This window comes from Octopus sinensis, linkage group LG18 (assembly GCF_006345805.1).
Source record: "Octopus sinensis linkage group LG18, ASM634580v1, whole genome shotgun sequence".
Taxonomy (NCBI): Eukaryota; Metazoa; Mollusca; class Cephalopoda; order Octopoda; family Octopodidae; genus Octopus; species Octopus sinensis.
This window is the reverse complement of record NC_043014.1, coordinates 14,190,905-14,207,834: the sequence shown is the minus strand read 5'-3', so window position 1 is coordinate 14,207,834 and position 16,930 is coordinate 14,190,905. Positions and strand designations below refer to the sequence as shown.

Sequence of the window (16,930 nt, the reverse complement as noted above, 5' to 3'; positions counted from 1 at the left end):
AATGCAAGTATCAGTTGATGTAATTAACTGGACCCCTTTCCCACCAAATTTCAGGCCTTGTACCTTTAGTAGAAAGGAGTACTGCCCTAGTCTCTCAGGTCTTATGAAGTACTCCTTTTCATTGAGGTCTGGACAGCCAGAAACAACATGATCAATTGTCTCTGTGAATTTTTAGCAAATTCTGCACAAGGGGTCAGATCTATCTTTAAGGATGTTTGCATGGTAGTTTCTGGCAGGTAAGCTCTGATGTTGCGCTGCAATAACAAAACCTTCTGTTTCCGCTTTCAGACCTGTCCCTTGTAGCCATTGGTGCATTAGCTTTTGATCAATATCTGGCTTGGACAGGCAGTTAGGGTATTTTCCATGCAGGGGTTTACCTTTCCAGTTGTCTCCAATATTATTCATGCAAGACTTCTTTGCTTTTTATTTGATGATTTTTGCATCAGTGATAGGTTTGTCACTATTTGGATTTCTTTGGTCTTTCTGATTGTTAATTTCTAAATCAGGAGAAGCAATGGTAGTTCTGTCAGTATTTGGATGTCTTTAGTCTTTCTTATTGTTAACTTATAGGCCAAGAGACTTTTTAAATTTCTGACTAAGCTTCATGACTGAAGCTTGCTTGGAATCTTCATGCTTCAGTCCCGTTCATAAGAGCATATCACTTGTATGTTTAAAGGCCTATTATTGCTGATTTGAAAGACTGTTTGAGCTGTATCAGACCTCTTCCACCTATTTTTCTTGGGAGATAAATCCTGTCTACATCTGATTTTAGATGGTGCATTCGGTACCTTGTAAAGATTTTATGGATCTTTCCATCCATATTCTGCATGTCAGTGAGACTCCATTTAATGATACCAAAGCTATAGGTGGTTACTGGTATGGCCAAAGAATTGATTGCATTAATTCTATTAGCAGCATTTAATTCTGAGTTTAGGACCATTCTTACCCTTCAATAGCATTCCTTGCAGATTTTCTCTTTCATTTTAGAGTGCTGGATATTATTATTTGCACCTCTAGATCGAGGGTCGATAAAGAGGAGAGGGCACTTGCCCTAGAGGTCAGGGAATTTGTGGCTTTTTGTGGGGTTTCCATGAGCAGCCCTTGGAAGTTGGGGATTTTAATTCTTAGAATTTTCATCGTTATTCTTTATTACACATTTCAATCTCACTCTGTTTCTATTGTATTGACTTGTACTGTCCCCAATCACTTTATATGAACCCTCAGTGGTTAATAAAGGGAAGATCATTATTATTATTATTATTATTATTATTATTATTACTAAGATGGCAAGCTGATATAATCTTTAGTATGCGGGATGAAATGCTTAGCAGCATTTCTTCTGGTTTTTTATATTCTGGGTTCAAATTCTGCTGAGGTCAACTTTGCCTTTCATCCCTTCAGGGTCAACAAAATAAGTACCATTTGAGTAATGAGGTCAATATAATCAACTAACCCCATCATCCAAATGCCAGGACTTTTATCTACAGTAGAAAGAATTCTCATTATTATCAATATTCACATACACACACACACACACACACACATATATAAAATCTACTTGCATGGCTTTGGTCAACCCAGGGATATAGTAAAAGACACTTGTGCAAGGTTCCATGCAGCAAGAATGAACCTGAAAGGCGGCGAGCTGGCAAAAACTTTAGCACGCTGGGCGAAATGCTTAGCGGTATTTCAACTGCTGTTACGTTCTGAGTTCAAATTCCGTCGAGGTCCACTTTGCCTTTCATCCTTTCGGGGTCGATAAATTAAGTACCAGTTACGCACTGGGGTCAATGTAATAGACTTGATCCCTTTGTCTGTCCTTGTTTGTCCCCTCTATGTTTAGCCCTTTCTGGGCAATACAGTAATAAGAAACGTTAGCACGCCAGGCAAAATGCTTAGCGTTATTTCATCTGCCGTTACGTTCTGAGTTCAAATTCCACCGAGGTCAACTTTGCCTTTCATTCTTTTGGGGTCAATAAATTAAGTACCAGTTACACACTGGGGTCAATGTAATCGACTTAATCCCTTTGTCTGTCCTTGTTTGTCCCCTCTATGTTTAGCCCCTTGTGGGCAATTAAGAAATAAGAATGAACCTGAAACTGTGCAGTTGAGAAGCAAACCTCTAACTACATAGCCACACATGCACCTATAATTAGTTGAAACGACATTTGAGCAATACTGTTCTCCTAGCATTCCATTATTTTCCAGCAGGTACAGGTATTCCATAGAGAAACTTCAAAAAGCAGAAGCTAAAACAATATTTGCTTGTGCTGTGAGCACTGAGTGATGTGTGTCTAATTCATAAAAAGAGCAAAGAAAATTTAGCATTCAAATCCACTGATGTCTGACCTCGATGACATGTCACGTTCCTCATAATAGTAGGAAAGCCCACCAATACAACCATCATGACCACTACCCCTACTGCCACCACCACCACCAGACACCACCACCACAACCACTGCCACCACCACCACCACCAGACACATCCACCATCACCATCACCACCACCACCACAACAATAACCACCATCACCACCATTACCACCACCACCACTACTACCACTGCCACCACCACCATCACCATTGCTACCACCGCCACTACCATCACTGAATCACACAATCTTGTTTTCTTTCCCATTGTTTTTTTTTCCTTATATGAATGCCTCAACTTTTCTAACACCTTTATGTTACAAATTCTAAAGGGTTAAGACAACAGTACTTTGGTTTCAAATCATTATAAAAATATTTTGGTTGTTTTCTTTTTAAATCAAACTTTCAACAGCTGGTAAAGAGGGAAAACTTTTCACAATGGTATGTTGTTTGGAAAATAAATACAGCTTAAAAGAAATAGCTTGTTCTGTGTTGTGTGTGTGTGTGTGTGTGTGTGAGAGAGAGAGACACACAGACAGACAGACAGACAGAGAGAGAGAGAGAGAGAATGTGTGTGTGTGTGTGTTGTTATAAATGTATACATAGAAATATACACAGTGTGGCTTTTATGTTATGGGGAGAAGGGGAATCTGATGTTTGAGGACTGATCTTATTTCTTATTTCTTTATTGCCCACAAGGGGCTAAACATAGAGGGAACAAACAAGGACAGACAAAGGGATAAAGTTGATTACATTGACCCCAGTGCGCAAATGGTACTTAATTTATCGACCCCGAAAGGATGAAAAGCAAAGTCAACCTCAGCGGAATTTGAACTCAGAACATAACAGCAAATGAAATGCCGATAAGCATTTTGCCCAGTGCGCTAACGTTTCTTATTTCTTTACTACCCACAAGGGGCTAAACACAGAGAGGACAAACAAGGACAGACAAAGGGATTAAGTCAACTTCATCAACCCCAGTACGTAACTGGAACTTAATTTATCGACCCCGAAAGGATGAAAGGCAAAGTCGACCTCAGCAGAATTAGAACTCAGAACGTAGCGGCAGACGAAATGCCGATAAGCATTTCACCCAGCGCGCTAACATTTCTGCCAGCTCGCCACCTTGTTTGAGGACTGATCTGTTGGCATCTGAGAGGGGAAAAAATCAATCTAAACTCATGAATAATTTCTACCAACAAAAATCGTCACCTATTTCTTTGGACAAACACACAACTTCTTCCTTACTGGTTTTACTTACTTCAAAGAAAGGTTTCCAACCAGACCATGTTATATTCAATTTGAATGCTTTTTTAACTTTCCACACCTGCAAAAGAAAAATCATTTTTATCAGAGGATCATTTGGCATTTATTTCTCAACAATCTATCAGTTTTCAAATATTAGTTAAATGCACTTAAAAGAATGAATATTTTAATGCTTTCATTTTTTTTTTCCAGTTAACAATCATTAAGGCAAAGCTGTGTAATTAAGAAGTCTGCTTCATAACCATGTGGTGGTTTAAGATCAGTCCCACTATGTGACACCTTGAGCAAACGCCCTGAAGTCGACCAATGCTTTGTCAATGAAACTGGTGGAGGGAAACTGTAGGGAAGACTATCATCATCATCATCGACACCGCCGCTGCTGCCACCACTATTTAATGTCCCTTTTCTCTGCTGGTATGGATTGGATAGTGCATCAGATAGTGCCAAGCTCCAATGTTTGCAGCTTTGGCATGGTTTCTATGGCTGGATGTCCCTCCTAATGCCAACCACTTTACAGGGTGTACTGAGTGCTTTTTACAGGGCACCAGCATCAGTATCGATTCTGCTGTGATGGGCGGGTCTTCTTGAATGCAGCAAAGCACCAGATATCTGTCCTTTCTCATCTGTGTGTCTGTGTATGTGTGTGTGTATAAAACAGACTTCTTTCAGTTTCTTATTTCTTTACTGCCCACAATGGGCTACACACAGATGGGACAAACAAGGACAGACAAATGGATTAAGTCAATTATATCGACCCCAGTGCACAACTGGTACTTATTTAATCAACTCCGAAAGGATGAAAGGCTAAGTTGACTTTGGCGGAATTTGAACTCAGAACGTAACAGCAGACAAAATGCTGCTAAGCATTTCTGCCATCTCGCCGCCTTTAAACTTCTTTGAGTTTCTGTCTACCTAATTCACCCACAAAGCTTTGGTCAGCCTGGGACTGTAGTAAAAGGCACTTGCCTAAGATGCCACACAGTGGAGCACTGAACCCGGAAACATGAGGTTGGGAAGTAATCTTCTTACCACACAACCATGCCTGCAACTATACTTAAAACAAAAAAAAAAACATAAAGAAGTAAAAACATGTAAACATTAAATATAATTTCATTTGACCAGAGCTGGAAACTTACCTCAATGAAAGCTCCAATCCCAGCCGGAATAAGTACAAGTAAACTTGATTCTTGGTCCAACAGAAACAGGAAGATGATCATTGTTGAGACACATCTCCACACAACTGCAATGGTCAAGAGAGAAATAGAAAATCCATGACAAATGTTCACATCAGACATCAAAACCATGACTCGCTGGAAGAACTGTTCACCTAAGATTCCTCAAATTTGCTTATTTGAATTGCAGATTATGTTTCAACAGGTTAAAACATTTGAGAATCACCAAGGTATTATCTTTCTTTTAACTTATACTGTGTTTCAGTCATTGGACTGCAGCCATTATAAAGCACCACCTTGAAGGGTTTTAGACGAACAGATTGGCCCCAGTACTTATTTTATATGGGGAAACCCCCTTCAGTCATGAATGACCATGGGATTGCACCTAGAAAGTTACCCTCCGAGGTACAAGTCCAGGCAAGGTTGTTTATGGAAGACCAGCAGTTGCCCATGCATACCAGCCTCCTCTCACCACGCCACTGATGTTATTCAAAGGAAAAGCAAAGGCCATTACAGCTTGGCACCTGTGACATCACAACTCATTTCTACAGCTTGAGTGAACTGAGCAACGTGAAATAAAGTGTGTGTGTATATATATATCATCATTATCATCATCATCATTTAGCGTCCGCTTTCCATGCTAGCATGGGTTGGACGGGTCAACTGGGGTCTGTGAAGCTGGAAGGCTTCGTCAGGCCCAGTCAAATCTGGCAGTGTTTCTACGGCTGGATGCCCTTCCTAATGCCAACCACTCCGCGAGTGTAGTGGGTGTTTTTTACGTGCCACCTGCACAGGTGCCAGACAGAGCTGGCGAACGGCCACGAACGGATGGTGCTTTTACGTGTCACCGGCACGGGGCCAGACAGAGCTGGCAAACGGCCACGAACGGACGGTGCTTTTACGTGTCACCGGCACGGGGGCCAGCCGAGGCTGACAACGGACACGAACGGATGGTGCTTTTACGTGCCACCGACACGGGGCCAGACAGAGCTGGCAAACGGCCACGAACGGACGGTGCTTTTACGTGTCACCGGCACGGGGGCCAGCCGAGGCTGGCAACGGACGCGAACGGATGGTGCTTTTATGTGCCACCGACACGAGGCCAGACAGCTGGCAAACGGCCACGAACGGACGGTGCTTTTACGTGTCACCGGCATGGGGCCAGGCGAGGCTTGCAACGAACACGAACGGATGGTGCTTTTACGTGCCACCGACACGGGGGCCAGGCAGAGCTGGCAAACGGCCACGAGTGAATGGTGCTTTACGTATCACCGGCACGGGTGCCAGACGAGGCTGACAGCGGACACGAATGGATGGGTCACTTAACCCCTGCTTTCTGATATATGATTTGATTTTGATTGTTCTCACTGGTCTTGCCGGGTCTTCTGACACACAGCATACTTCCATAGGTCTCGGTCTCTGGTCATTTCCTTGGTGAGACCTAGAGTTCGAAGGTCGTGCTTCACCACCTCGACCCAGGTTTTCCTGGGTCTACCTCTTCCACAGGTCCCCTCAACTGCCAGGGCGTGGCACTTTTTCACACACCTATCTTCATCCATTCTCGCCACATGACCATACCAGCGCAATCGTCTCTCTTGCACACAACATCTGATGCCTCTTAGGTCCAACTTTTCTCTCTGTCGACTATGAACACTGACATTACACATCCAACGGAGCATATTAGCTTCATTTCTCGCGAGCTTACGCATGTCCTCAGCAGTCACAGCCCATGTTTCACTGCCATGTAGCATGGCTGTTCGTACACATGCATCATACAGTCTGCCTTTTACTCTGAGCGAGAGGCCTTTAGTCACCAACAGAGGTAAGAGCTCCCTAAACTTTGCCCAGGCTATTCTTACTCTAGCCACACACACATATCATCATCATCATTTAATGTCCGTTGTCCATGCTAGCATGGGTTGAATGGTTTGACCAGAGCTGGCAAGCCAGAGAGCTGTACCAGGTTCCAGTCTGATTTGGCATGGTTTCTATGGCTGGATGACCTTCCTAACGCCAACCACTTTACAGAAAGTGCTGGGTGCTTTTATGTGGTACCATATGGGCGCTTTTACATGGCACAGTACAAGTGCTTTTACAGAGTGCTGCACAAGTGCTTTTACATGGCATCACAGAGGCGCTTGTACATGACACTGCCCTAAGTGCTTTTTAAGTGGCACCGGCCCAAGACTCATATCACACAGCAGGGTACTCTATCAAAGGCTTTCTCTATATCAACGAATGCTAAGTATAATGGTTTTTTCTTAGCTGAGTATTTCTCTTGCAGTTGCTATGAAAATAGCTTCAGTAATACTCCTTCTCCAGATGAAGCTCAACTGTGTGTGTATATATATATATATATATTCGCACACACAACAGGCTACCACACAGTTCAGTTCTCATCCACCTTGGTTGGCCTGGAGCTATAGTAGAAGACACTTGCCAAAGGTACCGTGCAATGGGACTGAACCTGAACCATATGGTTGTAAAATAAGCTTCTTAACCATACAGTCATGCCTGGCAATGATAGATTTGAGATGCTTGGAGAATTGGTTTTGTCTTCAAGGGTTAAGTGGAAGCCCGACACTAAAAAAGAAAAACATTTCTATTTTTCTATCCAAACCTATTGTACAATCTTGTAACTATATTTAGTGATGCTTTCATCACTAGATTAGCTCTTGCTAATTAATATGAAGCCTTTGCTCTATTGACGAGTTCAAAATAAGACCAGAACATGTAAGAGTTGTCTCCCATACTTCCCAAATTAAAATGGTATTTAAACTATAACTAATATTGTTTTCTTTTTTTTCCTCACAACACAATTATTTCTATTTCATTCCTTAACCCTTTAGCATTCAGATTACTCTCAAATATTTTATTTTTTATTTATGCGCCCTTTTCAAGCCTAGCCAGGCTCATGGGCCCAGTTTCCCAGTTTCTGTGGCATATGTGTTCCCCCCTCCTCAGCTGGACGGGACGCCAGTCCATCGCAGCGTTACCCAAGAAATAGGAAGAAAGAGTGAGAGAAAGTTGGGCAAAAGAGTACAACAGGGGTCGCTACCACCCCCTGCCGGAGCCTTGTGGAGCTTTAGGTGTTTCCGTTCAATAAACACACAACGCCCAGTCTGGGAATCGAAACCGCCATCCTCCGACCGCGAGTTTACTGCCCTAACCACTGGGACATTGCGCCTCCACAACTCTCAAATATAATACATTGTTTTGAATTAATCATGTATTTATCTTGTAGCTTTGCGATTTCCATGCTATGACTTTATTTTTTAGAATGACATTGTAGGGTAGGTGTGATAGGCTAGATTTTGTCAGTTTGAACATGAAACAGAATATTTGGGCCAGATATGCTAAAGGACTAATGGAGCACAACAAACGAATAACCAGCAATACAGTCCACCCATAGCTTATATTGGTTTTAGTAAACTGTTTCATTTCAATTGCATTGATTATGCTCTTTAGCATATATGTCAAGACAAAGAGCATACTGTATTTGGGATGGCATAAAAAATGCAAGGGCATATTGGACACAGTCCATTTTCAGTACTGCATATTCAGGAAAAAAATGTTCAGTGCATTAAAGCATGTAATATTCAACCCTTTAGCCATCATCATCCTCATCATCATCATCACCACCACCGCCACCACCGTCGTTCAACGTCCGCTTTCCATGCTAGCATGGGTTGGACGATTTGACTGAGGTCTGGCGAACCAGATGGCTGCACCAGACTCCAATCTGATCTGGCAGAGTTTCTACAGCTGGATGCCCTTCCTAACACCAACCACTCCAAGAGTGTAGTGGGTGCTTTTACATGCCACCAGCACGGGGGCCAGTCAGTGGGTACTGGCATACCTTGCTGAAATATTTTACCTGCTTTATGTTCAAACCAGCTAGGTCTGGCCTCTCTCACCTACCCTATAACATCATTCTAAAAATATGCAACCACATCTTCAAAATCTCAAAGCTATGAGATAATGCAGGATTAATTAAAAATAACGTGAATAATTAAGCATTACATTTGACAGAGTAATCAAAATGTTAAAGAGTTTAAGCAATCTTGCATATTGGACCTGGGGTGATATTTTAGACATTTTGGAGTAAAAAAAGTGTGTCTTATATACCATCAAATACAGTAATAAATTAGGTACCCTTTTTAAGATCTACCAGATTAACTACTGAATATAAGAGTTAGAACATCAAAAGATGATTTTTTTTTTAAATCTATATTCATACTCACCACCTCTTGATGAAAGACCTTCCATGGATTTTTTGCCTCTCCAGAAATTGATATCATTCTTAAAGGCCAGGAAATCAAAGAGCAACTGGTGGAATATAAAAACAAGTATAAACATTTTTTTTAATATTTTAAATATATGGCGACTGGGTTTTTATAGCAACTGTTTATGACATTATATTATTCTATCTTTTGTGGGGGAGTTGATGAATAAAGTAATGATTCAAGAGAGACAGATCACCAGAATTAATAGACTTCTTGTGACACAAACCCTACTTGTGAAGACCTGTTGAGGCAAGTGAAAATCAAAATCAAAATCGATCAACATCAATGGAAATTGTAGCTGTGATACCAGTGCCGGTGGCACGTAAGAGAACCATCCAAACGTGGCCATTGCCAGCACCGCCCTGACTGGCCTCCGTAAAAAGCACCATCTGATCATGGCCGTTTGCCAGCCTCATCTGGCACCTGTGCAGGTGGCACGTAAAAAGTACCCACTACACTCACGGAGTGGTTGGCATTAGGAAGGACATCCAGCTGTAGAAACACTGCCAGATCAGACTGGGCCTGGTGCAGCCTTCTGGTTTTCCAGACCCCAGTTGAACCGTCCAACCCATGCTAGCATGGAAAGCGGATGTTAAACGATGATGATGATGATCAGATGAGATGCCTTGGAATTTTATTGATCCCTCAATTGATGAAAAGCAAAGTTGAGTTTGGCAAGATTTGAACTCAAAACTCAAAGAATGGAATAATTACTGCAAGGCATATTATTTGTGAAAGGCTGTAACAATTCTGCCAACTGGCTGCATTTAATGTTGGCTCGAAGAATATTGTTTATTTTATTATGATCAACACAAAAGGGCAGAGGATGGCGAAATTGGTAGAGAGTTAAACAAAATACCTTGCATAATTTTACTCCATATTTTGTCCTGAGTTCAAACCCTACCAAGGTTGACTGACACAAAATAAGTAGTATTGACGGACTGAGGTCAATATAATTTCCTCGACCCTTCTCCTCTAACACATCTGGTCATGTATCTTCTATATTTGAAATGATTTTCTCTTCTTTTCTTTTTTTGTTTATTGCCCTGTAGTTCATTACATCAGTGGCTCATCCCCCACACCACCACCAAAAAAACTTATGGCTTCTAAGAAATCAATATTATCTTCACTAGGAATCAGCATCAGCTATTCAAGAATTTGGACCTGGAGATCTCCATTTCCAGCGACTTCGAGGGCCACCACCTAGTGGTGTCGGGTGTCAACAAAGAGCCTTCGATTACAAGACGACCAAAGTTTGTTTTTTTTCCAAGGTCTGGGGTCTCCTGCCCCTAAGCCCTAGACCATCACCCAATCACCTTTACCTGTCTTGTTGCTTAACAACAACAATAACAGCATCAGCAGCATCATGACTATGGTATTAATGTCTACTTTTCCATGCCTGCATGGGTCAGATGGAATTTGTTGAGACAGGTTTTTTCTACAGCCGTTTCTGCTGCCAACTCTCTCCTGTTTCCAAGCAAAGTGATACCTCCTCATGGCTGGACATGATTTTCATGGATGACCAGAAACAAACAACCTCACTTGTATGACAATGATGCTCATTTGCAACCATCATGTGATGTCTTGGCAAAGGTACACAAATACATACATACAGACACACACACATACACACACAGATGACAGGCTTCCTTTAGTTTCCATCTCCCAAATCTACTCACAAGACTTTGGTCAGCCAGAGGCTATAATAGAAGACACTTGCCCAAGGTGCCGCACCATGGGACTGAACCCTACACTACATAACTCCGAAGCAACTACACTGCCACTCGTGAACTTACGTACACACACACACAATCATGTGTGTGTGTGTGTATGTATATATATATATATACACACACAAACACACAGTATATATACATATGTATGTGTGTGTGTCTGTCTGTAAAGAGAGATACACACACACACACACACTTGCCCTTAAATCATCACACCAAGATTACCTTAAATATTCCATATTTTAATGCATTAAAAGTATTTTTTCTGAATATGCGCTGCTAAGAATTGAGATCTGTCTAATATGCCAGTGCATCTTTTATACTATCAAATATGGTAAAATTTACAATGAAAAACAGTTTTTTTTTTAAACACTTTAAACACTTACATGAAGTGTAGATACAGCAAATGTCAACAACAACAGAGCCAAATTAGTATCGGTGAAGATGCCTTTCAGTTCATCGACATCTTTTTCTTTGAAACCTAAAAAAAGAAACAATAACAATAATAATAATAATAATAATAATAATAATAAAAATAATGGTTTCAAATTTTGTCACAAGGGCAGCAATTTTGGGGAGGCGATATAAGTCAATGACATCGACCCCAGTGTTCAACTAGTACTTATTTTATCAACCCTGAAAGGATGAAAGGCAAAGTCAACTTCGGTGGAATTTGAACTCAGAATGAATAATAATAATAATAATAATAATAATAATAATAATGACTTCAAATTTTTGCCACAAGGACAGCTTGAGGGAGGGGATTAAGTCAGTTACATCGACCCCAGTGCGTAACTGGTACTTATTTAATCGATCCTGAAAGGATGAAAAGCAAAGTTGACCCAGGTGGAATTTGAACTCAGAATGTAGCAGCAGACATAATACTGCTAAGCATTTCACCAGCATGCTAATGATTCTGCCAGCTCACCGCCTTACAATAATAATAATAAAGGCAGTGGCTCTCATGGCTTCTGATCTTAATTGATTGGAAGTGTTATCATGTACATTGTTTTGTCTTGGTATAAAAGACGGGCTACAACAAATATTCTGCACAATACCACAGATTTGCTTGTCAGTTGTTTGACCTTAACCAGTTGACCATGTCCCTTAGTGGCTGACGATATGTGCATCTCTGATCACGAGCAGAAGTAGTGGGGGAGCATCATAGCCATGTGTTGAGAGGGATTCTTTGGGGTTTGAATAATTCACCTTTGGAAACATGGGTATTTCATTCAACATCCTTAAACAACCCTTATTCAGGGACATTTTGAGCGGGATAGGTTACTCGACCAGAAAAAAATTCTAACTGGGCTCCACCTGTAAGGTCATGTCACGCACATATGGTTGTGATGCATGTGCCTAGTGTATCCTTATCAGACGGGTAGTCTGTGTATACTGGGCTTCATATATTTTACCCCAGTGTCACTTTGATGGCATGCACTTGCTCTCTCACTCAATAATAATAATAATTGTTTCTTTATTACCCACAAGGGGCTAAACATAGTGGGACAAATAAGGACAGACAAACGGATTAAGTTGATTACATCAACCCCAGTGCGAAACTGGTACTTAATTTATCGACCCCGAAAGGATGAAAGGCAAAGTCGACCTTGGTGGAATTTGAACTATAATCCTTTCTACTGTTGGCCAAAGTACATGGCCAAAGTACTTGATTGATACTTATTACTTATTTCATTGACTCCCAGAAGGATGGAGGGCAAAGTCAACCTATGCAGAATTTGAACTCAGAACACGAAGACAGATGAAATGCCACAAAGCATTTTGTCCAGCATGCTAACCACATATTCTTCACAGAATATAAAAGCTTTTACCATTCTTTGTTTTTATTTTTTAAATGCTTATATAATATGCTTTATCTTTGTCCATATGGCCAATTTGTCTTACGGCAAATTTTCCCATACAGAGAATTTTCTGGACACAGTAAAAAAATCTCTGTTAAATCATCTAACACAGAGAAATAAAGATATGTAAATGATGGCTGATGTTTACAGTCTGAATCACTCACCAAGTGTTTTCATGGCCTTCATAGAATCCATCATACTGGTCCAAAGTCTTAATTTTCCAATGGAGATAGGTGCATAACTCACTTTCAGCGACATGGTTCTAGTTGTAGTGTTAATGATCTGTTCAAATGAAAAAAATTAATTAAATCACATTTTGTGTAATATTATGATGACATAGTAAAAATAGCGTACCTGCACATCAGTGCAGAATTAGACCTGTGAAATAATATTTTATCGTGACAATTAAAAAAAATTTTTTCACTATGACACGGCTGCTCTGCATTGATAAAGGGCAAATACCCCAAAACTAGTCTGCAGCAAGGGGACGCAGCTGACCTCCCCTGTTCGAAGGTTATAATGGACACAGGTTCATATGTCACATAGCTACCTAGAGGCGATGGCCTCTTGGAGCTAATCAACGGCAGCTTTCATCCTATATTTATGGACTGCCGTATTAGCTTGGCGATAACTATTAATATCCAGTACCACTACCATAGTCTCCTTTAGAGAGACTTAGAAATAATAATATTTCTACTCCTCATCATCATTTTATGTCTATTTTCCATGCTGGCATGGGTTGGATGGTTCAACAAGAATTGACAGGTAGGAGGACTGCACTGAGTTCTAATGTCTGCTTTGAAATAGTTTCTATGACTGGATATCCTTCCTAATGCCAACCAATTTACAGAGTGTACTGGGTGCTTTTTTTCATAGCACTGGCACTAATGAGGTTACCTGGTAATTTGCATGACAAGATTCTCTTCACCTGAGTACAAGTATAATATTGAAGGAGGTTAAAAAATGACAGAAGGGCACACATCATCATCATCATCATCATCATTTAATGTCCGTTTTCCATGCTAGCATGGGTTGGACAGTTCGACCAGGGTCTGAGAATCCAGGAGGCTGCACAATGCTCCAGTCTGATCTGGCAGAGTTTCTACAGCTGGATGCCCTTCCTAATACCAACCACTCCGTGAGTGTAGTGGGTGCTTTTTACATGCCACTGGCACAGGAGCCAGAGGAGGCTGGCAACATCCACAAATGCAACTCTCGAAAGCAAGTCATGTTTTTAAATAACTTGCTTCGAGAGTTACATTCGGTACGATATGTTTATTTATTTTAGTAGTTTTGATTTTAAGAGTCCCTCCTAGCATGTGGCATTTATGTGTAGTAATGCCCTCTATATAATATAAATAAATATATTTAAGTGAAAAAATTGGTGGATTTTTTATCTTATGAGGTTTTTCACGCTAACTACTTGATAAATTCTCATGAAGATTTTATCCTATTTTTAAATTATATATATATATATATATATATATATATGTGTGTATATATACACTACCGTCAGAAATTAATTAGCACCCTTGATTTGCTCTTCACTCAAGGTATGTGCTGTCACCTAGTGGCTATATCTCGAACTATTGCTTTGTTGCGAGTTCACTGTTGCGCAGAACGATGACGTAACTTTGTTTGCAGAGCAGTTTGAGAGTCTACAGCCTTATGATGTTGACATAGCAGTGCAACAACAACTTGGAGTGCAGATGCAGACAAATCTTCCTTTGTTTAATAGATATAGGTAGTGCCTCGCAAGGACCGAAATTACACCATACTAAGTTTTCTCATCGCGTAAGACGTTTTGAACAGCTCATAGGTTAATTGATTTAACCTATTTAATGTAGAAATTTGAGAAGTGCTAATTAATTTCTGACGCAAGTGTATATATATATATATATATACACACAATGTGTACCCTCTATCCCTCTATTATAATTATATATATTATATATATATATATATATATATGTGTGTATATATACACTACCGTCAGAAATTAATTAGCACCCTTGATTTGCTCTTCACTCAAGGTATGTGCTGTCACCTAGTGGCTATATCTCGAACTATTGCTTTGTTGCGAGTTCACTGTTGCGCAGAACGATGACGTAACTTTGTTTGCAGAGCAGTTTGAGAGTCTACAGCCTTATGATGTTGACATAGCAGTGCAACAACAACTTGGAGTGCAGATGCAGACAAATCTTCCTTTGTTTAATAGATATAGGTAGTGCCTCGCAAGGACTGAAATTACACCATACTAAGTTTTCTCATCGCGTAAGACGTTTTGAACAGCTCATAGGTTAATTGATTTAACCTATTTAATGTAGAAATTTGAGAAGTGCTAATTAATTTCTGACGCAAGTGTATATATATATATATATATACACACAATGTGTACCCTCTATCCCTCTATTATAATTATATATATATATATATATATATTCATTGTATAGCTATTTAGCGCTATTTATTACTTGCAGCCACTAATATTATTATTATCAATTATTTAGATTTACCAATGATGATAATAATAATAAATATCTATATGAATATTCATTTGAATATCTACTCATTTTTATATAAATTATGCAATGAAATTGTTTTGAATTTGGCACGGGACTATTCAAAACATAACGGATTCCAGCAAGGTGAGTTGGATCTTTCATATTAGGTATGGCAAGACTTGCTGATGAGGTTTAAGGCACTGACCAGATTTCGATGTCATGATTCAGGAATATCTGTTACCTCATTCTACAGCTCTAAGCTGAGATGGTATGTTAAATTTTGCTCATTTTCCCAATTTCTGCTAATCCATTGCATAGTTTTCAGTAAGATTGGTGGTAAAGTTGAAGATTTTGGCTCTCCTTTCTAGCAAGCTGGTGCTTCATGAACCCTCTATTATAATTTGATATATTTATTGTATAGCTATTTAATATTATTTAGATTTACTGCTGATAAATAATAACAATAATAACAATAATAATAATAATAATAAATAATAATAATAATAATAATAATAATAACAACAAATCACAGCACATACTCAAGGCACACAGAGCTGCGCTCGGTAGTGAAGTGAAAGCACGCTATAAAAATAAAACTACTGAACAATAATAATAATAATAATAATAATAATCTATATGAATATTCATTTGAATATTTACTTATTTTTATAATTATACAATTATACACAGACACGTGCTTGCACACATCCGAAGACCTGAAAGGTTTCTACTGTGTTTGAGATAACAACTCACCTGAAGATCAGACAACCTGTTACTGAGTTCATCAATGAATACAATTGGTAGATAAAATCCCTCAGGTGAAAATCTATAATGAAGAAAAAATAAAAAATAAATTAGGAATAACTAATTTGTCAATTATGATCACCACATTGATCAGTTTATGAGACCTCGAGATAAGTTACAATTCAATAAGGAAAAATACTCTAAAAACCATTTAAACCAAATATTACCAGGCCCAAGTATTCTACTCATTTTATGTTCAAACCAGCTAGATCTGGTCTCTCATACCTACCCTACAATGTCATTGTAAAAATAAACAATTATATATTTCATTGAAGTCTTGAAACTTTGCATGACTAATTCAAAACAAAGTGAATAAATTTGCATTATATTTGATAGTGTAATATGAATGACAAAGGGTTAAAACTCAATTTCTGCATTAAAGTCAAAAGACATGACCACCACCAACATCATTCAAGCTACAAAAAGCTTCAGAGAAAAAAAGAAAAATTACAACATTCCAAATGGAAAATGAAACACCTTGGAATAGAATCATAGAAAATTTTTCACTGCTTAATAGTGCAAACCTATAATAATCCTTTCTAGAACAATACCTATTTCTTTACTACCCACAAGGGGCTAAACACAGAGAGGACAAACGGATTAAGTCGATAATATCGACCCCGAAAGGATGAAAGGCAAAGTCGACCTCGGCGGAATTTGAACTCAGAACGTAGCGGCAGACGAAATACCGCTAAGCATTTCGCCCAGCGTGCTAACGATTCTGCCAGCTCACTGCCTTTTCTAGAACAATACCACAGATTTGCTTGTCAGTTGTTTGACCTTAACCAATTGAGCATGTTCTTAGTGGCTGACGATATGTGCATCTCTGACCATGAGCAGAAGTAGTGGTGGAGCATTATAGCCATGTGTTGAAAGGAATTCTTGGAGGTTTGGATAATTCACCTTTGGAAACATAGGTGTTTCGGTCAACATC

The 16,930-nt window shown here is 39.6% G+C and overlaps 1 protein-coding gene across 3 annotated transcripts in view; it reads right to left on the bottom strand.

Moving 5' to 3' along the window:
- Positions 1-16,930, bottom strand: part of LOC115221786 (cleft lip and palate transmembrane protein 1-like protein) — a 58,273-nt gene that overhangs the window by 18,458 nt on the left and 22,885 nt on the right. For all 3 annotated transcript variants that reach the window (XR_005002794.1, XM_036510734.1, XM_029792017.2), the window contains exons 6-11: positions 15,946-16,018; positions 12,853-12,970; positions 11,213-11,307; positions 9,052-9,136; positions 4,772-4,875; positions 3,631-3,696 (exon numbers count right to left, since the gene is read on the bottom strand). Coding sequence is in view for 2 of the 3 variants with exons in the window: in XM_036510734.1 (XP_036366627.1) it covers positions 3,631-3,696; positions 4,772-4,875; positions 9,052-9,136; positions 11,213-11,307; positions 12,853-12,970; positions 15,946-16,018 (541 nt within the window). In the remaining variant the exon portion in view is untranslated. The remainder of the gene's footprint in view (positions 1-3,630; positions 3,697-4,771; positions 4,876-9,051; positions 9,137-11,212; positions 11,308-12,852; positions 12,971-15,945; positions 16,019-16,930) is intronic.